The sequence below is a fragment of the Vigna umbellata genome, chromosome 3, assembly GCF_029865625.1.
Source record: "Vigna umbellata cultivar VRB3 chromosome 3, Vumbellata_1.0, whole genome shotgun sequence".
Classification (NCBI taxonomy): domain Eukaryota; kingdom Viridiplantae; phylum Streptophyta; class Magnoliopsida; order Fabales; family Fabaceae; genus Vigna; species Vigna umbellata.
Window position 1 is genome coordinate 106,433 of NC_142167.1, and position 26,678 is coordinate 133,110.

The window sequence follows — 26,678 nt, forward strand, 5'->3', positions numbered from 1 at the left end:
ATTTTTGTACAATAATTTTGTTAATGCATGAAATTAGTTTTGATAATTATTTTTGTACAATAATTTATTGTTGCATGTGTGATTAATTTGACCGAATAGTGTTAATAATGGATTTTACTTTAAATATCAATGAGTTATTTATAATAATAATAATGTAAAAGTTGTCAACAAGAGTATCTCAGCTATTGGTAAAGGAAGGAAAGATGGTTGATTTTTTTAACAGGTGTTCTTCAAAGTTCCACATCAATAAATATCTTGAGAGTATAACAGTTTCGGATAATTATGTAATATTATTAAAAGATTTCCAATTTTCACTAGAAAAATTGTATGAAAAAATTTATAGTTTATCCACATGAAGTTGTAAGAAAAGAGTTTACAATTTATCCATAAAAAAATATATTAAGATTTATAATTTTTGCAAAAAAAGTTACATAAATAATACTTTTTTGTTGGTTATTGGTGGATGTAAACATTAAAATTCTGAACTACGTGATTTTTTCTCTTAAGTTTTGGGTTATATCTTTACTCTTATTATATAAAGAAACTGTTTTCTTATTACATGATTAAAAAAAAAGCCGTTTATTAATTTAAAAATGCAAAATTTATATTAAAGTTCTTTTCATATTTTTATTCTTTTTCTATCAAATTCAATTATTTTTATAGACGAATACATGACTAATTTTCTCCTTATTAACCTAATTATTTAAGACACGTATGTAAATCAATACAAGAACTATGGGCAGAGGCATTCATGTATAAAAAATTTCTTTTGGAAGCCTAATTATTTAAGACTTGTATGTATATCAATTCAAGAAATATGAATAAATATATTTATGTATTCAAAATTTCTTCGAAAAGAAAGGATACCGGTCAATTATACATTCGACTAACTCATATCCATAAAAAATTGAACTAATTATCTACATCCCATATAAAAATTTTAAAAACTTTATTTTTATTTAATTAAATTAGTATAAATAATAATTTCGAAAATCTATTTCTTAAAATATATAATATTCATAATTCATAATCTTTTTAATTAAAAATATAAATGACTTCAACGAATAGAAATAAGAAAAAAAAACGTGAAAAAAAAACGTGAAAAAAAAACTAGTTTTAGACTAATTGAACACAAATAAATAAGTTACTTTTGGATAACAAAAGAAGAAACACAAATGAATAAATTATTTATATGAACAAAAGGATTAAAGTATTTTCTCCATAAACTAAAAATAATTTATACATATGTCAATTTATAAGTTTAATCTCATATTCACTAAATTCTTGATTTTAAATTATATTTAAAAAAACTATCTTCAAAATTTGTTTCTTTTCTATAGTTTACACTCCAACACAAATTTTAAACCAATCACTTAATTTACACTCCAACTCATTGAACCTAAGACACCTCAAACACTAGCACACGTTCTTCCATGCCATGTAACATTTATTGAAAATGATACTAAGTTTCATCAGCCATAGACATTCAAGGATTTTGGCTTGTCAGAATTAAAGTCTCCCCTACCTACAGTTCCTAGGGCTCCATCAAATATACAACACCATGAAACAAGAGCATAACAAAGACACTGCACCCTCTATATACAAAAATTATTTCCCCAGAGATCACATGCTATAGTGAGTAACATTAGCTACCAACCTATCACCTTCAAATGTTTCCTCAACGAGGTTGGTGGATTCTGTGAGACATACCCTTGACATTCACACGCTGTGCTGGCTTCTCATTATGCTTTGCAAGCCCTGAAGGTGACTTAGGAGCCCTTTCCTTTGGTGATTTTGGTGTCATGTTAATAAGAAGGGCTTTAGCATCCTTGTTAAGATCTGATTAAGAAACAAATTAGACATTCTAGTTACTCTATCTTATGGTAAATACCAACTGAAAGATGTAACATTCAAAAGGAAAGATCCTTCCAATAGCAGTAAATCATGTTGCAAGTAATTCACAATGATACCACCATCATACAGAATAAGCATAACATATGAATAATATGATTATCAAGTTATAGGTTTATTCACCGTATACTTATAAACTAGTGAAAGACACTCAATACGACCATAAAACATGGCATGCTTGAAACAAAAATTAAGTCATGTAAGTATACCAGCACACAAGAAAATGTTGAAAGATTTTCTATAAACAGTCACAGATCAGTTGGCTGTTTAGCTTCAATGCTTACCATGAGTAGCCACTTTCCCATCATTAGGATTATCCTGAACAGGATGATCTTGTGATTCACAGGACATCACCAACTGCTCAAACTCCTTTTCTAGAACATTGAAGTCTTCTTCCATGACAAGATCAAAAGATTCTGAGAGCATATTCTCCATATCATCATTAGTAGAGTCATTAGCAACTTCTTCAAACTCTTCCTCCTTATGCTGACTCAACCAATAATCACGAAACCATGTTGAGGATTTGACAAGATCCCACCATTGAGGTGAAAAATCCTCAACCTGACGAAGAGCAGCTGGTATGAACAATGGTGCATTTGGGTTCAGAGCAGAACTTCTTCCAGAGACCAAAGCCATCACACCTTCACAGTCAATCTACACAGTACATCAAAGCAAAATATCAATTTACATGACTGTCCTTCATGCATTAGAAAATTATAATTCATTTTTAATAGATATATTCAACACTACTCAACATATTAATGACAACATTTGAGACTATCCATACCGTATCAATAACATTTGACATATTTTAACAACTATTTTCATAAATTACAATTTTCCAATTAGGAAAACACTAAGCCCTCAAAGATTTTTGTTTTTGTTTTCAATTATGAATACTTTCTTGGAGGTGCATTTTGATTTATGAAAAGTATTTTTTTCTTTTCAAAATGGTCCAGCAAGGCATAATCACAAAAGAAAGAGATGGAGAATTGATATATACCAATGCAGTATCACTTAAAAGTTCAGAAAAAGGAAAAGTCTTTCACCTTTAGTTCGATTCCTAAAAACAAGGTAGTGCAGGGAAGATCTATAGTTTCAGGAATTTATACAAGAAAATAGAATACCAAACAGATCGCAGAATCAAATAAACCCAGTGAGCATCCACTGTAAGAGACTCATTCAGTTGAACTAACAACTACATGATCCACTCATGGTTTGTAAATAGCAAGAGCACCACCTTTCTGATTGAAATTAAACCATCACAAGTACAACAAACCCATAACACTATATATCCAATCAAACCAGAGATCAAAAGAACCAAAACAACATAGCCAGCGATAACTTACAAGATCAAGCCCCCTCTCACCTACTCACACCAAAAAATCAGAAATTAAAGAAACCACCACTCAAAATCAGTGAGGAATAAAGTAAAAACAACAAAAAAAAATCCAATCTTTTAGTACTGCCCGCACACATACACAAACGAAATTCGCTATGCACAATAGGATCACTATATGAGAACTAAAGAGAAAAAAATCTATAAAAAGGGTTCCTTCACTTGAAAGAAAAGGTCGGTGCAAGGTAGTCTAACTGCATCAGAATAAGACCCAGTAAAAAAAAATACAATCTTTAAATTAGTATCCATACAAAAAGCACGATCTAGTCTAAGCCCTGAAACTTAGATCAAAATACACCATTTAAAGTAATAAAGAAACAGAACAAAGAAATTGATCACGCATGAAAATTGAACGAGAAAATTGCACCCATCAGGTGTGAACACAAACATATGAAGAAAACATGATGCTCCATGGTCACCTAGTTTCAGGGTACCCAACACTGACGTTGTTGATTTGCGAAGAAAGATCACAACTGCAGAGTGACACAAATGATGATAAATAACGACAGGGAAAAAGTGATAAAGGGAAAAAGGGACAGCAGCCTCGAGCTTCGGAACTCCGAAGCTAAGGTTAGGAAAAAGTGGAGGCGACACGTAGCCCGAAAGCGACAAGAGTGATCAACGGTAGAGAGAGAAAGGGTTGATCGTACGGTTGAACAAGAAACAGGTGGAGCAGATATTTTCAGATAAGGTTCAATTATGAGTAGTAACGTTCGAGGCTATGACAAGATAAGGGTGGCTTTGGTAGAAATTAGCTGTGGGCGGTTGCACAGTAATCCATATTTTAAAATAAAGATCTTGGAACTAAGGTTTGTGAATTTTGTTTGATTGTTCTTCATTTTTTTTTCAAAATTTTTATTTATGAGATTGGACTGTTTAATTCTTCAACATTTATTTTTTTTTATATATATATATATATATATATATATATATATCATATGATATTAAAAGTGTCTTATACAAAGGAATGAGCTAAAGTAAATAGTAGTAAATATAATAGTTATACTGTTCATGAGCGAAATTTATGGTATCTATTAAATATATATTGTAATGATCCTTCTGTCATCCATCCAATTTTTTCCTTCTCATATATTTTAAGAAAAAGATTAACTTTAATATATCTATTTAATGTAGATTTTAATCTTATATTTACTTAGTTTATTTAAATTTTATTATTAATGATAACTTTAATGGGGTGTAATGAAAATGTAAAACATTAAACACTACAACAACCACAATCAAATCAAATGTTTCTAACCCAGGAAGTGTAAGAGTATTTACTGAAAAAGAATTTTTTTTAACTAAGTCTTTTTTGAAACATCAGTATTCATGAATGTATTTTGAAACACGTGAGAAGAATAAGACACAGAGAAGAGAATCCAAATTGACATTAGTGTTATAGATAATTATGATGATTGTTGATATATAAGATGAAAGTGATACAAGATTACATTGGTGTATTTGACTTATTCTATAGTAATAATAATTAAAGCGTACGAGGTTACAAAAGAGATGATAGAGGCATAATAAGTTGGTCCATTGGGAAGGTAACAGAGCTGCAAAAGAAAAGAAAGAAGATTAATCAGTATCAGACGGTGGATCTGCAGTTTCCATGAACTTAGGAGATGACTTCAAATTCGATTTAGCTGGAACTATGGGTGAAAGCCTTCGAGTTGATTGCTTCTTAGGTGGAACTTCGGATTCCATAAATTCTGGAGGTGTTCTATCATCAGATTTAGGTGGATCTTCGGATTCCATAAATTCTGGAGGTGTTCTATCATCAGTTTTAGGTGGATCTTCGGATTCCATAAATTGTGGAGGCCAGTTTATATCATCAGTTTTAGGTCCATCTGCAACTTCAACTTCATCTTCATCTAATTCAGTCAATAAATTCGTATCAGATTTACCAAGTTAAACCAAAAACATTTTTTCAATTCTATATATATATATATACCTCCACACTTGGTTATTGGCCTTCCACATGAGTCTGCGACATGATGAAGCTTCTGCATATCAATAAGGTGCAGCATTTGGTTGGATAAGTTCTTACACACACATTCAACATCTGCATTCTTTATCTCTTCACAACACTTTCTCGAGGGATTCATCGGTGGACCAGACTTCACAACATACACGCCACATTGCTTTATGAGGCCCTTCATGTCAGCGCACTGCCCTACAACAACATCACTCCAAAACACTAAAACTCCAATCATCCCCAATATCACAAGGTGTTTGCTTTTCATCATGTCTTCCATTTCTGCAGTTCTTTTCTTGTGGAATGCTTTGGGATAACCATTGGAGGGGTTCTTATATTGTTCTGTTGTGTGAGGTCAAGAGAAACAAACCAAACATGCACGCATTTGGATTTCGATCATCAAAACAATGTGTTTACAGTTTTTGTTACTTCTGGGAAATGGAACTCTCTCTCACTCTTCGCTCTGTTTTCTGTTTCATGCACATCATCAACGTTAGGTTATATCCAATTACGTCTTTCGTTGTTACCTTAAATCTAGCATGCATCACTATTTAATGATTGGATTATTCAAACTTAATATATTCTTCCTTTTCTTTATGTGAATGACTACATTACTCTACCTGTTAAACTAACTTCATCCTCATAATTGTATAATGCTAGAATAATAATTCATTAAACGTAATAAATTGAGTATTTTTTCAGGAATATAATAATTAGGAGGTTATTATAATGCATTATAATGTTTTAGTCTTTTACTGTTAATGTTGGGGTGTAGGAAGAAATTGATGGGGTGCAGGAAGCCATTACCATTGTTCATTTATCTGAGCCCATGATTCCAGCCAAGCCCATCCTAAGAGGAGCAAGACACATGAATGAAGTGTTGAATGTAAAATCAGCAAGTTCCGAACTTTTTGATTTTGAAAAGTGAACCGCAGAATAACCTGGCGCGTCATGGTTGTGCAACCGTAACCAGGTACTCCGATTCAGAAACCCGCCACAGGAACCATCTCACTCTCACCTTCGTTTCAACGCGAACCGAGCCCTAACTCGATGGAGAACCGAAGTCAGGTGCGGTGTCCGGAGAACCAAGAGCTGGCGGCGTACATGTGGAGCAAGTGGCAGGAAATGGCGGAGCAACCCAAAGGCATTTCTGATAACTTCGAAATGACCCTTTCCAAGGCCCACTTCAATGTCTGTAGCTCCAAAACCCCCATTCTAACCATCAAAGATTTCTCTCAAGTCAAGTACGTATCTGTTTCTCCCACACCATCTCATCGTAGAAATGCCACACTCTTAAGAATTATAGTTACATGCATATTATGAAAATCAAATTAGTCTACTTTTAGTTGGGTTCCCTTCTTTCTGTCCACAAGGTTCGACTGGAGACCTTGCATAAGGAATTCGAATATAGTTCCACTTTGACAAACAATGTATTTGTTTTGGAGTTTAAAATTTGTGCAGTTTTTGTCTCATTGTGTTGTTATGTTTATATCATTGAAGATTTGGTCTTTAACTGAGCCGAATGGTATATTGTGTTTTAGCTAGTGAGATGAGACTTTTTTGTTGTTGTTTGCGGTGTTATGTTGTTATGTTTAACATCATATGTAGAAAAATGTCATAGACTATATTTATAATTATAAGTGAGGTTATTATGTTGTCGTGTATTACAAAACACCAATTATAATTTGAAATTTGAAAATTATCCAAAATTTGATAGGTTTGTTGTGGATCTTGGAGGCCTGAACTTTATTGTAAAGGGGTTATTGGATGTTTAGTGATTGGTTCTGTGTATATATTCGTGTGTTTGTGAAGTAAGGATACTTAAGGACGAAGGAAGGGTGTTTAAATTGAGTTTCTAAGGGTACTGATCTGATGGTGCTCTTTTCTGTTTTCTGGAAGGGGTGTGGGGAAAATGATATTGAGGCTTATACAGGGGTTTTTTGGGACTGGTTGTGGTGGTTCTGAACCGGAAGATTTGACTAAAAAGGGTATGTCTAGTGCTATTGTTTTTCTTTTCTGTTATTTGAATTAGCTTTACTTTGTTTTTTCTTTTTTTACAGTTCTGTCTAATTTTTCCTTTTTTCTCCAATCTTATAGGAAAGAAAACTAAAGGAACCAAACGTTATGTTCCTCAGAGGAACTCTGTCGCATATGCATTGTTGATAACCCTTTACAGGTATGCATACACAATACAGTCACATGTGCTACTAATGTATATGTTTCTTTCTGGATGAAAATTGTTTGGAAGTTATCATGGTAAAACTTTTTAGATTATAAGATTTAACTCACTTTTTAATAGGGGAACTTCAAACGGGAATGACTTTATGCGTAAGCAAGAGCTTATTGATGCTGCTGAAGCTAGTGGGCTATCTCGAGTGGCAATTGCGTATGATTAGTTGTTTCTTGTTTCTGTTTTGTGTTTTATGTATATAAGTATCTGTGAAAATGTATACAAGTTTTGATGAAGCACATTCTTCATGACCAGGCCAGAAAAAGGGAAAGGAAAACCAGGACATTTTGGAAGTTCTCCACGGGATTGGTATAGTGGATGGAATTGCATGAAGACCTTGATAGCTAAGGGATTAGTTGTGAAGTCAAGCTGCCCTGCTAAGTATGAGTTTTCATTGTGCACACGTGTTTTTTTTTTCTGCAATGTACTGCTAGTGTTTGTATATAAATCTTTCTGTAACCTTTTTAATTATTTTTCACATATTAAAATCGACTTGTTAGGAGAACCTTCATACTGTGAACCTATAACTAATTATGTGTTTATTGAGAGTTAAGCTTGAGCTCATTTTCCTTGTGAATTGAGCCATGTATATGGTAACCTACGAAGTCCTTTTAGGCATTGTTTTTATTTGTGATTCATTTACCATTGAACATTGTAGTTTTGATTTAAGGTGTTCAATTGATTAATCTACCTAGCAATGCTAATGGACGTCTAAAATTTAATGTAGTGGATGCCAAATTGTAAAACCAGCAATTGTTAGAACTGTTCTTGTTAAACAATTTTAAATTCTGAGATATGGTTTGTAAATGAAACATGAATATGTTCAAATAAAAATTCCCCATAGATGATTTTTTTTTTGTGTTAAGGTACATGCTAACTCAAGAAGGCAAGGAAGCAGCTAGTGACTGTCTTGCAAGATCTGGAATGGCAGAATCTGTAGAGAAGTCAGCTTCTGTTGAAATTTCTTCTTGTATGGATAACCAAAACTCATTGGATGTGGAACCCAATGATCATGATATGGAATCAGAGGTTTTGTCACCATTGACCCAGCAAAAGAAGCGTATGGATGTCCCTCTAGATTGCCTTGGGAGGGTATTTTTCCTCTTAATTAAATTCCTTATTTTGTTTTGTTTCTTCACATTCATATTGTAGAAATTTTGTGTTCTATTTCCTCGTAGAACCTAAAACACTAACCCTTTTTTATAAATTTTATAAATCACAATTCTAACATAAGGAAGCTTTATCCTACTATTTGAGGTCAGTTATGTTGATCTCATGACATCATTGGCATGGTATGATAATGAAATATTGTAACTAGTCCTATGATATAATGAAGAAAAGCCTAAATAGGGAAACTAATCATACTCAAAAATCTAAAATATGATTACATATTATATTACAGTACTTCCTCTCAAGATTAAAACTTCAAGCTTGTTGTAAATATTCCTGTTACATAGAAAAGTTGGACGCTTTTGTGTGTTATTGTGGTGCTACCATGATATTGGCTTCAAAAACCCTTTTACTATGAGTTTTAAATGGCTTCAATAATAAGTTCATATAATGATTTATTTGAAAAATATCAACAGCTGTGATAATCCATACAAAATTGCAAGTATTGACACCGAACATATCTCAAGATATTTTAAGCTATTGTAGTTTCTATATATGATATGCTATTTCTCATATGCTGTGTCCTACGATATTATAATTCACTGTTATGGGTTCCGTCTGTGTTTTGTGTTTCATACGTTACCGCTTTTCATTCAAAGGACGTTCATGAAGTTAATGTAATAAAATATCCTTATTTTTTTCTCATATTCTCTTTTCGGTTCACTTGCAGATGGTTTTTCTTTTGCTGATAATTGAAATGTACTTTTTCTTTGTTTATTAAATTTTTTTCTTTTGCAGTTTACTCAATTGGGTTACTCCAAGGAACACATTAATAGTGCTTTCATTGAAGTTTCCAGAATCCATCCAAATAAAGATGTCTCATCTCTGTGGCCAGCTGTTTTATGTCATCTTCGAGAGCAAGAAGTCTATGGTTCACAGCCAGAATCTCTAAGTATGTTAATAATTGTTTCTTGATTGGGGCATATACTATATGTCTTTTCCCATCTCAAATTTTCGTAATGACACTGAGCAAACTTTCATCTCTATTAATCATTTCATAAATTACCAGGGTCTAGAGATTTCACTGGAAAAGAGAACAGACCTGTGCATTCATCTTGCAATGGGCATGCAGCAAACATTTGTTCACGTGATATTCCTTCTTTCCCCTTGAGAGCTTGCTCTTCATCTGTATGGTTCGATCTATTTACTAAATTGATATACTTTTTATATTGTGCACTCTATCTAACATTAATAGATTCTTAGTGTGTGTAAATATAATGATCAGTGGTTCTTAGAATGATCAGAAATATTTTTCCTTTGAGTTACAAATTTTGTTGGTTTTAAACACTTGTTTTGAATTTTCCAAAGGACTCTAGAAGTTAAATGTTGAATAGTCGCATCAATATCATTTGCATTCATTTTATTATTTTGTACATTCTGTTCGTGTAATTGGTTTTGCAATTACATGTGTGGCACAAGTGTAAGATGATACTTGCTTATTGCCCTGATTTAGTATTCCTGTTGAACTGCTTGCCCTCAAACTAAGCACATTAGACCCTAGTTGAACGTAAGTACACAACTCTGGTCATTTTTCTTGATTCCTGTTACATCCAAAGTAAATTTTGAAATTGATATTATAAGACTATTGTTCTTTCATTGTGTATCCTTTTGTCATTCAGTTTCTTCTATTTATTTCTCAAAATAAAATTTTCAAGGACATCATGATCTACATCTGGCATGATGATGACAGTGACCAATGTGTTCCAGCCTTGGACTTGTGTACAAATCACTTCAATAGCAAAATTTTTATCCCTTGCTAACAGTTCAAAACCTGTTCATTTTCTTATGCTTATATGTTCTAGTTTTAAACTATTTTAGCTGCCTTCCTGCATCTTCCCCTAACCAAAAATCCTCAGTCACCTTTCTTCTAGCTAATCCCCAAACTCTAGATATTTTGAGATTTTCTTTTTTGGCCAAAAACTTCCTCTGTTGACAGTCTTGTGTCAACCTCATGGATTCCCTTCTCAGACCCATGTGTGGCACTTTTGAAGCCATTACCAACTAGGTTGTCACCTTCAATATTGCATAACTATAGGCATTTTGAGCCGGAAATAAAATATAAAAGGTCTATCTTAAAGACAACAAGGTATGCATAAGAGGATGGTTTTATCTTCAAAAATAATATATTCATGTTTGCAGCATATGCATTTTATTATTCTTACAAAGTGATTTAGACCTAACTCAACACTACATAATCAACTTGTAAGGTGAAAATTCCCCTTGTATATTTATATATTGTATTTTAGAGCTATCAAGAGTTAATGTGGGACTTGGGTTTTCCCCAATACTCTTCCTCACCCCAACATTATTGGACATGATGTGTGGATAACATGGTGAGTGGCACTTTTAATGAATCTAGGATAGACTCTAATACCTTTTTAAAAGGATAGTCAGTTTTGTAGGATGAGTTAAATATAAATCACTTTATAAGAAATCATGTCAATGTAAACAGTTAAATTAGATGGAACAGAGATGAAATTGAGTTAAATTAGGTTTTAATGTGCTTAACTTTTATTAGAGTGGAAAGTTCAAATTAAATAAAGAAGTAGATGGGTGAAATGGATTTGACCCTAACTCGTTGTTTTTTTTCATCCGTTTATCTATATTTTTTCTTGTGCCTTCTTGTGGAGTTGTTTATAAATTTTGAAACAAATTTTGATATTGGTACTTGATGAACGTCTTAGGACCACTCCATGCAAAATCCTAACAAGGATGAGCTTGTATCAAAGATTAACATTTTAAATGTGCCACCATTGAGCTTGGGGGAGAGATTTGAGGATGCTTATGACATAATTTTAATATTGGATGATCGGGAACATTTTGCCACTCAGGGGTTAGTAACATGAATACTACGTTATTATTTTCATTCAGGATATTATATGATTTGTATAGTATTATCAGTGGTGGAAGGCCAAAATTCTGCCATATAAGCATGCTACTGTGGCCTATGGAGCTGCCATAGCAGTCCTCCTTCACAAAATGCCTTTGGCTAGTAAAAGCACCCCACCATGCCAATCTGCCATTCAATTCATCGGGTTACCATTTAACAACATATTATAAGCTATTTTTTTAACCTTTGCAATCATTTAATGTCTTGATGTACAGTTAAGTTTTATTTACATCACTCTCTTGTATTGTCTGTCTTACTTCTAATAACCCCAATGGATTTTATGTTTTCTTTTTGGTTTCAGGTCAAGATCCAGGAAAATTATTGAGAATATCTGCAGCCAATTTAAAATTAAAATAGAAGTGAGTTTGATGTCTTAACTGTCTACATGTAGTTCTATACATCCTATTGCTCCCCAAATATACTGAATGTTGACACTAGTATTTATATGGAAACTAACATTGACCTATGTGATCACTTGGGGAGATGTCCCTGTCATGCGTAGGTCTTGCATCTGTAAGTCTATTATTGCTTTAATATGAACATGAACTTGACTTTCAGAGTCAGATGCCTATTAAGTCAGCAATGATCTCTTGGTATAGGGAATGGGATACTTGTTTGATGCTTTTCCTAGTGATGTAGCCCCATCAGTAGCTGGTTTTCAGTTTATGAGGAAATAGAATAATATGAAACAAAACAAAATATAGGTAGATTAATGAGAGAGGAAACTTTCTTCTATTAATATGAACAGAAAAGGAACTCAAGTGGCATAGTCCTCTTACCAGGTGATAGGACCCTAAGAGTTTATGTTAGGAGAAACAGAAAAACAGACAAATAGCTGTCTGTGTTGGTTGTGAGTCTGTTAGGTTGTTGTGGGTAGGAGGTTGTGTATATAGGAGGGGAGAAGGGTCTTTGAGAGGGGAGTTTTCGAGTTGTATTCTTTGTAAGACAGGAGCATACATCCTGTGAAGGGAGGTTTGTCCCTTGGAAGTGTAAGAACATCTTTTGTCAGAATTAATAGAACAGTTCTGTTTTATTCCTAAGAGACGTATCACAAGGGACGTTCCTTTATGACTTAGACAAACTAGTTGGTATTATTTTCTCCTACAGAGCCTTTACAATTTCCCACATTTAACTCGTAATGCAATCTCTTTTAACTGATTCATTAACCTCGTATGTCACCAAATAAAAGTAATTGTAAATTATTTATTAATCTTCTAATAAAAACCCTTGTAACTTACTCATAATTTACTAACCACCTACCATTGTTTATTCCTCCTGGAATAAACCCTCCTGACCTTATTCTCTTCATTAACTATTGACATGTGCTCATCTGGCAATACCATCTTCTGAAGACCTTGTCCTCGAGGTTGATGTCTGGAGATTGGCTATAAGCAGTTAACAATCTTCCGAAGTAGCTTCTGCAGTTAGCCCCAGATCTTTGAGAGGAGAATTGGTAATTGCAACCACCTGCTAGTCCATGGGAAGGTCCGTCTCCACATGATTATTTCCTGCTGTCTTGTCAAGTTGGTATACATTAAAAACAGGATTTATCTGAGCATGAGAGGGAGCTCGAGTAAAAATGCCTAGAACCAATCTGTTTGATCACCAAATAAGGTATTATAGCCAGCAACTAGCTTAGGGTGTTGGAGGAGGCATAGAACCTTCTTATTTTCAAATATTACCAAACTCATTACTGAATATTGGAAGACTTCCTGTGGCTATTAGCATAGAGAACCATATGGGTTTGTGTTAGGTTCCTTTTTCTTGGAATATTGATAATAGTTCCTATTCCAAAAAACTAACACCCAGACAAGGAAAAGAAATTATGAATATACCTTTTTATTGCTAAAAGAATCACCTCAGCTCCAAGATATTCAAGTATACCTCCAAAGGTGCTTTCTTCTTTTTACATTGGAATATGACCAGTAAACTCAATTCAAAAAATTCTCTTTTTGCAAAAAACCTATTTATTGGAATTACAGTAAACCAGATTAACAGAAAAGAATAACAGAACCAACTGACCTGTTACACTTTTGACCCTTTCCTTTTCCTATAATAATCCTGCGGACCATTTCAACATATAAATTTTACTGTGCTCCAATTCAATGAAACCTCAGCTTTCCCAGAGCACCATCGCTATCCACCAAAGCTACAAAGGTCACAAATTGACGGTGGTGGTCTACTATACACTAACTAAAAAGTGAAGTTATTTGCTGCACTATGACAATAGCTATCACACCAACATTCAGCCTATTATAAAAGATCTACCCTGGCCTTTGTTAGTTTATCATTTGTTATTGTATAATATTTCAAATATTCAGTGTTGAATTTTTATTATTTTATCGTTAACTCCCTTTTAGGTCTTTGTTTTTATAAAGTTCTCTGTAAATACTTATGATAAAAAAATAAGAAAGTAAAATGATTTGAGCTCCTCCCATTAGCTAAAATCAACTTATGCACTTTAAGTTCAGAAAATTTTAGTTGAGAGCTTTTTTAAAAGTTAACTGCATAAGTTGATTTTGGCTTATGAGGTAAGGTTTATTCATTTTACTTATTATTTTTTCTCTCTCCTGAGTGTGTAGGGAGAAGTTTATCTAAATGGTTTTAAACCAATTGTAACTGATGTATTAAACTCCTAATCAAACCCCCTTTAATTTACTCATTACATACTAACCACCTATTATTGTTGCCTATTCCTCCTAAGAATAAAACCTCTAAACCTTGTTCTCCTCATTAATTGTCAGGATTGTCTCGTGTCTAACATTAACAGCCAATATTACGTATCATTATGTATTTTGTTTTGGGAATTAACCTTTAGCATATTATATTACATGCTTTCAAAAGGGAACAGTCAGGAGGTTGTAACAAAACTGTCCTTGAATTTGAGCACATTATCTCCGTTTTAATTTTCTGTTAAAGTTTTTGGATAACAATGATTTTAAAACAAATTAGGTTTGATATTAGTTAGTTGTACCTGGGCAGATTTGGATGAAAGATGCATTTAGACATGCTATTTAGAAGATGTAGAAAATCATCTAGAATTTGATTCATATACAGGTTCGACGATTGCCAGTAGGAGACGGGATTTGGATAGCACGCCATAAAACTCTTGACAGTGAATATGTGTTGGATTTTATTGTTGAGAGGAAGAAAATTGATGATCTACGCAGTTCCATCCGGGATAACCGCTATAAGGATCAAAAGTTAAGACTTCTGGTAATTATCACTTGTCAATTTTATGTGAACTTGTGATGGCAAGCATATATAGTGGTCACAGCCTAATGGTTCTACATCTGTTGCTTTCTTTTTCTATTTCAAAAAAATAAAATAAAAAACAAAGTGATGGATGTTTGGTTGTAGAATTTGGGTAGAAATATCATCCTATGGCTGATAACTTCATAGAATGCATTATATTATTTGACATGCTATCGAGGAATCAAATCAATGTTACTGAAACATTACAACGGTTGAAACTTTAGTTTTGTTATTTGATATCACTGGTGAAGAATGTGGCACATTATTGCTGTGAAGAAATCACATTGTTTGATCGATGCTTTTCTGCTTGGAATATATTTTATGCAGATGTATAATTTAAAACATTACATACTGACATAGCCTCCTCATCCCCTTTTTATCGTTACAATTGCACATTTTTAGAGGTGTGGGTTGAAGAAGCTGATATATCTTGTGGAGGGTGACCCAAATTCTTCTGAAGCTGCTGAAAGCATAAAAACTGCGTACGTTTTCCAATTTTTAATTAAATTTATTCTGCTGCTAGCCATAGCGGGGAAGTCGAAGAAACCAAATTAAGGCTGATGTGCAACATTATTACCATCACTGTTGACTGTTATGATATCATAACAAATGCTAAGGTTTAGTTGTGATAACATTTTGCATTGTAATTTATTGGTAAAAGCAGAACTGGAAACAAAATATCTTCACCAACCAAACACGCCCTACTGTACATCTGTGTCTAGGTTGAATGGGGTTCATCAAATGAAACTTTGTTTCTTTCTATCTTTAATAATCACACTAGTTGTTGTATACTGTTCTGATCCCTTGACTGTAAATTATCTATTTCTGAGTACTACATTGTTCATTTGCTTCTTCTTTTTTAAGTTTTTATCATTGATAATTGAAAGTATCTGACTCTGTGATTGGTGCAAGCGAGTGAGCAACCATCTATTGCTGAAAATTTCCATTGATTTTTTTTGTTTATTTAGTGATGTGGTGGGTTTTTGTTGTGGTGAAGCCATTTCATGAGGTTTATGTATCAGTGTGATGGGAACGTGTTGCTAGGTTTCTCTTGAGTGAAGCTTACTCAAATTGTTTGCCTATATATTTAAAAGCTCAAAAGCATTCGCAATTTCTGTTCACGTAAAAATCATCCCCTTTCAGACTTTGTAATCCTACCTACCTTGTACAGTTGTTTTACAACAGAGGTTCTGGAGGGATTTGATGTACAGAGAACAACTGGCTTAGGTGACACTCTAAAGAAGTATGGTTATCTTACCCAAGCAATTTCTCAATATTATAAGTCAGAAATTCTTGTAAACAATGTTAAAAGCTCTGGGACATGTCCTCCTTTTGATGATTTTATCAAAAGGTGTCAAGACGTTGAGAAAACAACAGTTAGTGATGTATTTGCCATCCAGCTTATGCAGGTACTAACAATTTAAAAATTTAATTTGAACTGTTTTTCTATTGATTGTTTAATTTGTCTAACTAAATGAATCCATTGACCTTGAATACCTTTTTAATTTGCAAGTAAGAACACATCTACCCCACCTTCGGGTGTAATTTTGCTTTCAAATTCTATTTACTGGCAATTTTCAGAACTCACAGCATAGCTTAAATCGAGTTCTTTGTTTTTGGATCATTGCTCATTAGTCCTTGGAGAAATTGTATTCCTTTTTCTGTGGATCCTCAAATTTTACTTTGACGGTGTATTGAAATATGACCAAGAACTGGCTGGTTGACACGGCTGTTTTTGGTCTTGTGCAATTTCACTGAGCAACATGTTTGTTGTTAACCTTTGTTTTACGTAATAAATTACAATTACTTGTAAAATTGGATGTGTAACTCTAGTACCCATGATTTTCATCCTGTAATTACTATTTTTTTATTCAAACATTTTGGAATTTGCAAATGCAGGTCCCACAGGTTACAGAGGAGATTGCCATGGCTGTGTTGGATCTGTTCCCTACACTTTTCTCTCTTGCCCGTGCATACTCATTACTTGTGAGTCCTCATTTCTTTCTCCCTTCTAGTAAGTCAATTGTTTAGAAATGACAATTTGATTTAGACTGGACTGGATGGTTTACCTGCAAAAATTTGTACAGAGTAAGGGTTTTTGGATGCAGTACACACTACTCTACCCATATAATATGTCATGCTTTATGACTAGGACGTTTTGGTCCATGGATATGGTCCATCGGTGTTCCAAGGTTTCACTTTAAACTAATCTAGCTTGATCATGAGATAAGTAAAACCTAATCATGGAATGTTCTGCCAAAGAGTGAACTTGGGCAGAGTCCGAAAAATTAAAAATGTTCAACACTGATACGAGTGTGTTTAGAGTCTTGGGAAATGGCACTACTATTGGAGACTTGAGACCTAGTCCATTTTATGGCGTTCTTTCAGTACATTCTTAGCAGCTCTGTCACTAACTTCTGATCCCTTCCGCTTCTAATTATTGTATGATTTGTTTAGGACGGTGATGCTGGTGCCCAGGAGGAGATGCTTCGAAAACAGAGTAACAATATGATCAATGCAGTTGCCAGTAGGAACATTTTTCAGTTCGTTTGGGGCAGCTAACTTGCATTACATTCTCCTTTGAAGTTGGATTTTTGGGTGTCAATTCACTAAGCAAAGTTGAACACCATATTTTGTGTACTCCACTTCTCATTATTGAATAACATGTTTGTAAAATTGTTGGCACCATAACCAAGTTTTAGTTTGCCAGCAATTTGTATATTTTGTAAAGAAAATAGGCCCGTATATATGCTGCATAGGAGTTAATTGTTTTTTTTATCACATAACTATGATTAAGATTATAAATTAAGTATATCCAGCCCCTGTTGCTTTAGGCCTGCAAAAAGAACAGTGCTTTTTTAAGTCCTTCAAAATGATTAAATGATTAAGCTTGGTGGTGACTAATAGAATTCATGTTAATAACTGTCACATGTTAAGTAAGAGGTGATCGGTTTAATTGATTGCTCTCTGTATGCACTATTCAAAATCAATTGAAAGCACCCATGACTTTAGCAATTTTAAGATAAGCAAAGTAATTTATGTTCTATTAACGTTTGATTTGATCTCGTAAAATCTTGGTCAATTGTATGTTTTTTTTAAAATAAAATAAAATTGGATGAATAAATTATTTAAGTATACTAATGAAGCTCATGAGGATATGTAAAGATACATATTCAAATGCATGATTTACGTGCATTCTTTCAATTTAAAACAATAGTAAAACAATTTACATGGTCTAATGTTTTATACAATGAAAATATCATAAACAAATCTTCATATTGAAACAATACTATTCTTCAATGCACTTCGTTTGTTCAACTTTCTACGTTTTGGTTGTCCTTGTTAATTACTTCGATTGCATTCAACGAAATCAGTCGAAATAAAAATATATCAAATTCAGATTTAATTAATGTGAAATATGAAAGTTTAACACAAAGTAAACGAGTCATACAATATCATTTTCACAATTAAAGTATTTCAACGTTCAAAAATTTATATAGTGGTGATAGTTACATCAAGCATTCTAACAATGGGCTTTCTTCTTGCACCTCCAAATTTCAATGTATTTTCAACTTTATCCTTTATAGTAAGAGGTGTCAACTTGATTCATGATTCATATATCAATATTTTTGAAAAAATTTCTTTTGAAGAGGCTAAGTGGAAGCTAGGAAAAAGTCTTATCCTAAAAGTCCCGTCTTAATGAATTAGGATTAAAGTGGGTTGTTCCTACTACAAAATTTTAATTAATTTTTATAAATAATATCATTTATGTATACATATAAAATATATATTTTATTAGAGAACTAATATATTATATTTTTTAATATTTTTATTATCACTTTTTTCATTTGTTTGATTTATCTGCATGTGTGCTCTATTTTTTTGATTTCTTGATGATTTTGAATTTCTAAACTTTTTTATCACTTGATTTATTGGTTGTTTCTTCCAACTAGAATTTCTACATCTTGTTAAAATTTGTTACATTTTCTATTATTGTGAATAAGGGATTTCTTAACTTTTTTTTATTCATTGTTATTGTCTCTTTCCAACTTTTGATTTTTTTTTCTCCATTCCTTTTTCTTATCTTATATTTAATTTTTTAATATTTTATTAATAAGTTATATATATTTTATTTTCCTCTAATACAAATTTTTCCTTCCTTATGTACTCTATTGTTCTTAATTCAATTACATATTTGTTTTCATTTACTTACAAAAAATTATTAAAAATAAAAAAAAAATACATCAATTCAAATATTAATATTACTATAAAATCCATACCCATTTAAGTAATTATACATATTAAAACACTTTTCATTAATATTACCTAAACAACTATTTGAACAAAAAGTATTTTTAAAATAAAAATATTCAAACATAAATCAAGTTATACTCAACTTACCTTTTACTATATTTAAGTTGAAAAAGTTAATTTCAACCAAAATTAACCTTTTCAACTTAAATCCAAATAGAGACTTTAGAGTAGAGGAAAAGAAGGGAGAAGCAGAAGAAAAAGAAGAATGAATTGAAAATATAAATTTCTTCCGCTCACCGGTCAATTCGTTTTTTAGGAAATAAAAAAGTAAACTGATCCACTAGTTAATATTAGAAATGAAATAAGTAAGTTGATCCATGAATTGAAAATATAAATTTTAGACCTGCCAATTTTATCCAATATCAATTTTACATATATTTTATTTAGATCAGACGAAACCTTAGACCTGATTTTTTTATTTAAGGTATCATAAATAAATGTAAATTTGAGATCTAAAGTAAAGTTACAAATTAGTTAAAATTTTGAAATTATAATCATAAAAATAGAACATTAAAATTAAAATGAATATTTCTGCGGAAGCAGGAAATCATTTACAGAATCTGTTGGTTTTTATCTAATTTCTGGTTTTATCTGTTGTGGCAATTAAAAACCTGTTAAATACATGAACATGATTAGCAAAGTTGAACACTTATATTAGACTAACAAACAAAAACATATAAGATAAATCCAGCTTATGTTTTGATGAAACAAAACACATCAAACAATAAACAATTCAACTGAGAGAAAATTTGAGTAGATTTTCACCTCAAACTCAGGTATTGACTTGTTTGTTCTGTCCTATGTCCAAGGAGAAGTCACCAAGTGGAGGTTTTAGCTTTCAACACATAAATCCAATTTTTGTTTTGGAGGATCTTCCTAAGGTTTTCCTTGCTATCCTCATCATCTACCACTATGGAACAACTATGGCCTGTTTGGACATGTTTGTATTTGACAAGGATGCCTGTTTTGGCCAGCACTAAAATGTTGTACTTTACAAAGAGACAAATCTAGGTAGATAGCACCCGGCAATTCAGAAACTGCATATTCCTTGCTGCACCAGAAGAATGACAAATGAGAGGTGACATTAACAACCCCTTTTCCTGTCCATTCTCCATTCTTGAGAAACTCTTCAAGACAATACTGACTTATAAAACACTTCAGAGCTTTGCAACTTGCCGGGAAACAGTTTTTGATTTTTGGTTTTGTTGCTCTTAGAGGCTATATTTTGGCCTCACCGAAAACACCAACTGTTGTTAATTTGAAGTTGGTGGTGTGACTATTGATTTTCTGTCCAGGTTTCACCTTATGGACTCAGGTAATGATTTCTTTGTTTGTTTTCATGGCTAAAGAAAATGCTGCATTCAGAACAGAAAACAATAGAAAGAACGTTTAAACTGTTCATATGCTTCACTTGGTTCTCCTAATGATGTGATAGTTAAATAGTGGTTTGATAGTTTTAAGCATTTCAGAAGCATAACACTGTAAGAAGTGTAAAACTGAAGTGAAATTCTGAACTAAGAAATAAATATGTAACCAGTCTGTGTGGAATTAGGTGCATGATAAGTTGATCAATTACTCAATATAAGATAGATATCTAGGTATTATCATTACTGTTTACTTTTCCATATGAAAAATATACTTTTCTCTTCAACTAACTTCTCTTTTACAGTCTGAGTTTGATGAAAGAGCAGAAATAATTACCCCATGAAGTTGATGACCTGTTTATAGTAAGAATTTTGACTGTTCGTTTGCACTTTTTCTAATGAACAGTTTTCTTTAAACAAAAAGCATATACCACCCCCTTAACCTGCTGGATGGATAAGCTACTTGGGTCACACCAGCCCTTTAACTTGGTCGAAAAAAAAAACCAAAGCTTTTTGAAAACAAGAAACATAGAATCACTATTATACTATTGTATCTGGACACTGATGCTTGTTTCTCACATTTACATGCTGAGAGGAATGAACATCTTATATATTCTTTTTGGGGTCTTACTTATGCTAATTCCAACTATTATGGATTGAACAGGTTCACCATGCCAGTGGTTGAGGGAGTTGAGATTGGAGTCTCAGGGATTAAATCCAATAAGCCTTCTTATTGACTGTGCCAAATGTGTTGCATCAGGAAGCATCAAGAATGCAGATATTGGCCTTGAGTACATATCTCAGATTTCATCTCCTGATGGTAATGCAGTGCAAAGAATGGTGAGCTATTTCAGTGAAGCACTTGGACACAGGATAATAAAACATCTGCCAGGTGTATACAAATCTATCAGCCCCTCAAAAACATCACTATCTTCAGACGATATCCTTGCTGAGAAATACTTCTACGAGTTGTGTCCCTTTTTGAAGTTCTCATACCTGATCACAAACCAAGCCATTGTAGAGGCAATGGAATGTGAAATGGTGGTTCACATCATTGATCTCCATTGTTGTGAGCCAGCTCAATGGATAGATCTTCTACTCACTTTCAAAAACCGTCGGGGAGGTCCACCCCATCTGAAAATTACAGGCATTAATGAGTCGAAGGAAGTGTTGGATCAGGTGAACTTTCATGTGACATCTGAAGCTGGGAAATATGATTTTCCTTTACAGTTCTACCCAGTTGTTAGCAAACTGGAAGATGTTGACTTTGAGAAGTTGTCTGTTAAGACTGGAGATGCTGTTGCAATAACTTCTGTTCTTCAACTGCATTTGCTTCTTTCCACTGACGATGACATGGCTGGAAGAATCTCACCAGCAGTGGCAGCCTCCATGAATCTGCAGAGAACAGTGCATATGGGCCAAAGGACTTTTGCAGAGTGGCTTGAGAGAGATATGATCAATGCATATATCTTGAGTCCTGATTCTGCATTGTCACCTCTTTCCTTTGGTGCCTCGCCTAAGATGGGGAATCTTCTGAAGGCCATGCGAAAGCTCAATCCAAAACTGGTGGTGGTCACTGAACAGGAATCAAATCTGAATGGATCAAATTTGATGGAGAGAGTTGATAGAGCATTGTACTTTTACAGTGCATTGTTTGACTGCTTGGACTCTACTGTAATGAGAACATCAGTTGAGAGACAAAAACTTGAGAGGACTCTTTTTGGAGAGCAGATAAAAAATATCATTGCTTGTGAGGGAGTTGAGAGAAAGGAAAGACATGAGAAACTTGAAAAATGGATTCGAAGGCTTGAAATGGCTGGTTTTGTGAAAGTGCCATTGAGCTACAATGGGAGGATTGAAGCAAAGAATCTGTTGCAGAGATATAGTAATAAATACAAATTTAGAGAAGAGAATGATTGTTTGTTTGTCTGCTGGAGCGATAGACCATTGTTTTCTGTATCTGCTTGGAGTTTTAGGAGATGAATGTTCATATATGTGCTGGATATAAAGGAACCCTTGCATTGCCATGGATTTCAAGAGGTTTAAAATGAAGTAATCAACAAGACAAGAAGGTGGATGGGTTTTTATTTTCATCTTTCTTTCTTTTTAAAGTTTTTAATTGTTTCTGTATATAAAGGGTTTTATTGTTTTTGTTCTCTAGAGGAGCTGATGATTTGAAACAGCCAAACAACAAATCCATCTTGTATTCCTGTTGATGTTAATATCAATTCATTTCAGTAAAATATTCGCTTTTAATTCTCACCTGGGTTAATATGCCAACAAAATTTGTTCATATCACTGAACTTGGTTTGTATCTCTTTCAGTAATATCAGCACACAGAAATAACATTAGCTAAAACTCGTTCTTATTCACAATAGCTGAAAGTGGTTCCATTATCTATAAAAACTGCAAATACTTATAAGAAACTAGGCATAGTTTTGCTCAAGAAATATTTGTGTATGTATGTTACCTCAATGTCTTTGGCTGTGCCATGAAGCATTGGATAGGATAAGACAGATTGGCAAAAAGAACTCTTGTACCTTAGCTGAAATAAACATGTTTTTTATTCATTTTTGTTTATTTGGACCATTTCCATTAAGGTTATAGGGCCAGCTAGACAATACGGATTAGTAATTAGTGTTTGAATCCTTTGGTTTAAATGTAAAGCTACTTTTTGACATTAGATGGCATGAATGCATCTTTTTAGAGGCGCCTTGTATCGGAACAAGCCCTCCAATTGAGGGCTAAGGGAGTTTTCACTCTCACAGACAGTGTCAATGTTCAAATATCAAGTCCATTGAGACAATGTTCAGACATCAAGTCCACAAACAATACTAATGTTTAGAGGTCAAGACAAAAGACAATTTAAATACACCTTGCTCCTGCAATCTTCGAAGACGACTTTTAGGTTGACAATACTTCACATACGATAGATATTTTACAAGGCAAGACATCTTACTTATCAACATCTCTTATGACTGTCAAATGCTTCAAAAATATCAATATAGTGCAATTCATAGAACCTCACTTTTTGTTCCTATTCCATGTTTTGACCCTACTTGGTACCTAGATTTAACCAATTCACATATCCATAATCTCTTGCAATACTCATCATCTTCAGCATTGCTTTTAAAAGACTCTAACTTTTATGAGGTTACATTGCATATATTTTAGTAGATTTCCATGTCCACATAGGAAAATTACAAGATATTAAGCCTTGCTTTCTCCTTCCGTATATAGCATTGTTTAGACCTATAGTTGATGACTTTAGTTTTACATAAGAAGGTCGTGTATCTCAAAACACAAGGCAACTTTGTTTAAATGCTTCTCCCTTGTGGTATATTATACAAAACCTATGTTTATCCTAAAGATAAAATTTATACTTTTGACAAATGGTGCTAGAACATTTTTACACAAATCAGCATATATTTCATCTATGTTTGGTTTCATAGGAGTTGTCTCATTCTCGCTCCATAAACTAGGTAGTAATAATGACACCATGTTTGTCTCCTTTGAAAACAAACTTCTTCAGACAATGTCCTTATCTATGACTAGATAACCTTTTATATGCAGTCGAACAATAGTGGTTGGAGGCTTTAATGACTAACGCGGCAAAATTAACTTTCACACTCATCAAGACAAAGATGCAAGGAACCGTTTAGACATTGTTGGATTGTACTTGAATTGGACTTAGACACCCGATTTGTCCAACTAAATTCTCATCTTATTAGGTGAAATCAATGGTGACATGACCAACTCTTTTCATTGTTCCTAACTTGATGCAGATGTCGTTCATGACAAGAAATTTAACTTCTACTGGTTTACTTACCCCACAAAACCCAATACCATATTCTCTATGAAGCTTTACTTGCACTTATAGGGACTTTGGATGCTCTTGGGATCTTCATCTGTGTTACTCAATAGGATTGGCAATGTAGTGAGAACTAGAGAAGTTGCTTGGTGGTATACATTGTCTTTTGGGTGTCCAACGACAAACATATGGACACAGGTAATATACTCTCTCTACAGAATAGAACATTTTACATATCCCCCATGTAACCTTGTTTTTCTACGAATTTACAACATTTTAGATAGTAATAATGTGTTACATAAAGTGCTAGAACAATTTGTCATTTGACCTTGTATCTTGTTCTTCTCACCAAGGATGAACTATCTCAAAAGCTTAAGGTTGTGAATCATAAAATTTATGTGCATGTTGTCATGAGAAGAGTTTATTGCGAGATAATTGATGGAAAATGATGAATCATTGATACAACTGATTATTTCTCTTGCAGCAGTATTTCTGTACGAATTAAACTAACTTGCAATACTAGTGAATTTGCAACACTCTTATTGTATTTAGAGTGCTCTTTCCAGTTGTCCTGATAAAGCTATCTCTTAATATATTAGATTCACCATACCCTTGGCTCAAAGATATGAATGGGGAAGATAGGGATGAATACCTGGCCCGTATTCTTAACGCATGTGCAAAGTTTATTGAATCAGGAAGCATCATGAATGCAGATACTGGACTGGACTATATTGCTCATATTGCCTCCCCTTATGGTGATGCAATGCAAAGGGTAGCCACCTATGTTAGTGAAGGTCTAGCCTTCCAAGTTCTGAAAAACTTGCAGGGAGTACCTAAAGCTGTCAATCTGTCAAAGACAACGTCAACCTCGGAAGAACAACTTGTTAAGAAGACATTCTATGACCTGTATCCATTTTTAAAGACTGCATACGTAATCACAAGTCATGCCATTGCTGAAGCTGTTGAAGGAGAAGAAGTGATCCATGTCATTGATCTCTGTGCATCTGATGCTGCTCAGTGGATTTATCTTATGCATAGATTAAAAGAAAGCCTGAAGAGCCCCTCACTTCTGAAAATCACAGGCATACATGAGAAGAAGGAAATTCTAGAGCAAGTGGACACTCAACTAAGAGCAGAAGCTAAAAGTTTGAACTTCAAACTCGAATTCAATGCTATTGTAAGCACTTTGGAGAATGTTGACCTTGAAGAATTGCCTGTGCAGAAAGGAGAGCCTCTTGCAATCAGCTCAGTGCTTCAGCTGCACACTCTTCTGGCCACTGATGATGCAGTGGTCTGCAACAGGAGCTCGAAGGAAGAACCAATGCATCAAAGGACATTTGCTGAGATGCTTGGGAAACAAAAGACCAACCTCAGTTCTGAATCATCGTTGTTACAACTTTCTCTGTGTGCTACTTCAACCAAGATGATGGACTTTCTAAAGGGCCTGTGGAAACTCCAACCTAGAGTGATGGTGGTTACTGAACAAGAATCCAGTGGCAATGGTTCTTTGACAGAAAGGGTTGACAAAGCATTGGACTTTTACGGTGCATTGTTCAACTGTTTGGAATCAACTGTTTCAACAACACTAGTACAGAGAAACATCATGGAAAGGACTCTACTGGGGCAAGAAATAAAGAACATTGTTGCAGGTGAAGGAGTTGAGAGAAAGGAAAGGCATGAGAAACTTGAGACTTGGATCCCAAAGCTAGAAATGGCTGGGTTTGGGAAGAGACATATTAGCCATCATGGGATCACGCAAGCAAGAAAACAGTTGCTCGGTTATGGAAATCGATACAGGCTTTGTCCCGACAATAATTCTTTGTTTGTCTGCTGGAATGATAAACCTCTCTTTTCTGTGTCAGCCTGGACAGTTCAGAAGATGAATAACATGGTTATGTAACAAAGTGTATTGCTGTGGAATGCACATCAGATAAGGCATAAACTATATTGCATTCAGTTATCTCTTACAAGATGCTATAATTTTAGTTTAATTCAACCCTTTAAAATCTGTTTATTAGTAAGATTTGAATTTACTTATACATTTGGAATAGTAAACACGATGAAAAGGAACGTGTTCTTTTCTGTTATATGTGATGAATCCTTAAATATTATTAAAAAATGGAACTTTAAACATAACCGACTTGTTCCTAAGATTATTAGCTTTATCTTTATTCCATGGATTTCCAATAAATTGGATAATTATTGATTTTTGCTAAAAATATTACATGAATTAAAAATATGATCAATTCATGAAACATTAAAAAATATAAATATCATGTTTCAAGTTTTATAAGTCGGATATTAAATTAAGTTTAAAATTTATTTCTTAATAAAATATTATAACGATATATTATTT

At 33.5% G+C, this 26,678-nt stretch overlaps 4 protein-coding genes and 1 pseudogene across 8 annotated transcripts; 3 read left to right on the forward strand and 2 right to left on the reverse strand.

Moving 5' to 3' along the window:
- Window positions 1-1,426: 1,426 nt before the first annotated feature.
- Window positions 1,427-3,883, reverse strand: LOC124842490 (protein EARLY RESPONSIVE TO DEHYDRATION 15-like). Of its 2 annotated transcripts, XM_047318988.2 has the most exons (3): window positions 3,730-3,883; window positions 2,196-2,565; window positions 1,427-1,839 (listed from the first exon to the last, which is right to left on the reverse strand). In XM_047318988.2, exons 2-3 carry the CDS (start codon window positions 2,545-2,547, stop codon window positions 1,679-1,681), a joined length of 513 nt encoding a protein of 170 aa, XP_047174944.2. In that variant the 5' UTR covers window positions 2,548-2,565; window positions 3,730-3,883; the 3' UTR covers window positions 1,427-1,678. The 2 variants fall into 2 exon arrangements, with proteins under 2 accessions (XP_047174944.2, XP_087966898.1); XM_088110772.1 differs by lacking the exon at window positions 3,730-3,883 and having other exon boundaries at window positions 2,196-3,661.
- An 802-nt stretch (window positions 3,884-4,685) lies between these two features.
- On the reverse strand, window positions 4,686-5,598 carry LOC124842503 (uncharacterized). Its single transcript, XM_047319004.2, has 2 exons — window positions 5,265-5,598; window positions 4,686-5,184 (listed from the first exon to the last, which is right to left on the reverse strand). Exons 1-2 carry the CDS (start codon window positions 5,566-5,568, stop codon window positions 4,889-4,891), a joined length of 600 nt encoding a protein of 199 aa, XP_047174960.2. The 5' UTR covers window positions 5,569-5,598; the 3' UTR covers window positions 4,686-4,888.
- A 464-nt stretch (window positions 5,599-6,062) lies between these two features.
- On the forward strand, window positions 6,063-17,645 carry MUS81 (Restriction endonuclease, type II-like superfamily protein). Of its 4 annotated transcripts, XM_088109278.1 has the most exons (16): window positions 6,067-6,532; window positions 7,188-7,276; window positions 7,386-7,464; window positions 7,588-7,674; window positions 7,774-7,899; window positions 8,385-8,610; window positions 9,427-9,580; window positions 9,698-9,816; window positions 11,373-11,521; window positions 11,880-11,937; window positions 14,636-14,794; window positions 15,236-15,315; window positions 16,005-16,076; window positions 16,185-16,242; window positions 16,733-16,819; window positions 17,291-17,645. In XM_088109278.1, exons 1-16 carry the CDS (start codon window positions 6,339-6,341, stop codon window positions 17,393-17,395), a joined length of 1,842 nt encoding a protein of 613 aa, XP_087965404.1. In that variant the 5' UTR covers window positions 6,067-6,338; the 3' UTR covers window positions 17,396-17,645. The 4 variants fall into 4 exon arrangements, with proteins under 4 accessions (XP_087965405.1, XP_087965406.1, XP_087965404.1 ...); XM_088109279.1 differs by lacking the exon at window positions 16,185-16,242 and having other exon boundaries at window positions 6,063-6,532; XM_047318985.2 differs by having other exon boundaries at window positions 6,076-6,532; window positions 16,005-16,242.
- A 3,517-nt stretch (window positions 17,646-21,162) lies between these two features.
- On the forward strand, window positions 21,163-25,472 carry LOC124842506 (GRAS family protein TF80-like). Its single transcript, XM_088108494.1, has one exon. It carries the CDS (start codon window positions 21,349-21,351, stop codon window positions 22,492-22,494), a length of 1,146 nt encoding a protein of 381 aa, XP_087964620.1. The 5' UTR covers window positions 21,163-21,348; the 3' UTR covers window positions 22,495-25,472.
- LOC124842489 (GRAS family protein TF80 pseudogene) lies at window positions 24,948-26,222 on the forward strand (annotated as a pseudogene).
- The last annotated feature ends 456 nt before the right edge of the window (window positions 26,223-26,678 follow it).

Coding starts and splice junctions, on each gene's coding strand:
- LOC124842503 (XM_047319004.2), bottom strand. CDS start 5,568: ATGGAAGACATGATGAAAAGCAAACACCTTGTGATATTGGGGATGATT. Junction 5,185..5,264: donor GCCAATAACCAAGTGTGGAG/GTATATATATAT, acceptor TGACTGAATTAG/ATGAAGATGAAGTTGAAGTT.
- LOC124842506 (XM_088108494.1), top strand. CDS start 21,349: ATGGTGAGCTATTTCAGTGAAGCACTTGGACACAGGATAATAAAACAT.
- MUS81 (XM_047318985.2), top strand. CDS start 6,339: ATGGAGAACCGAAGTCAGGTGCGGTGTCCGGAGAACCAAGAGCTGGCG. Junction 11,522..11,879: donor GAACATTTTGCCACTCAGGG/GTTAGTAACATG, acceptor TTTTGGTTTCAG/GTCAAGATCCAGGAAAATTA. Junction 11,938..14,635: donor AATTTAAAATTAAAATAGAA/GTGAGTTTGATG, acceptor ATTCATATACAG/GTTCGACGATTGCCAGTAGG.
- LOC124842490 (XM_047318988.2), bottom strand. CDS start 2,547: ATGGCTTTGGTCTCTGGAAGAAGTTCTGCTCTGAACCCAAATGCACCA. Junction 1,840..2,195: donor TGGGAAAGTGGCTACTCATG/GTAAGCATTGAA, acceptor TTTCTTAATCAG/ATCTTAACAAGGATGCTAAA.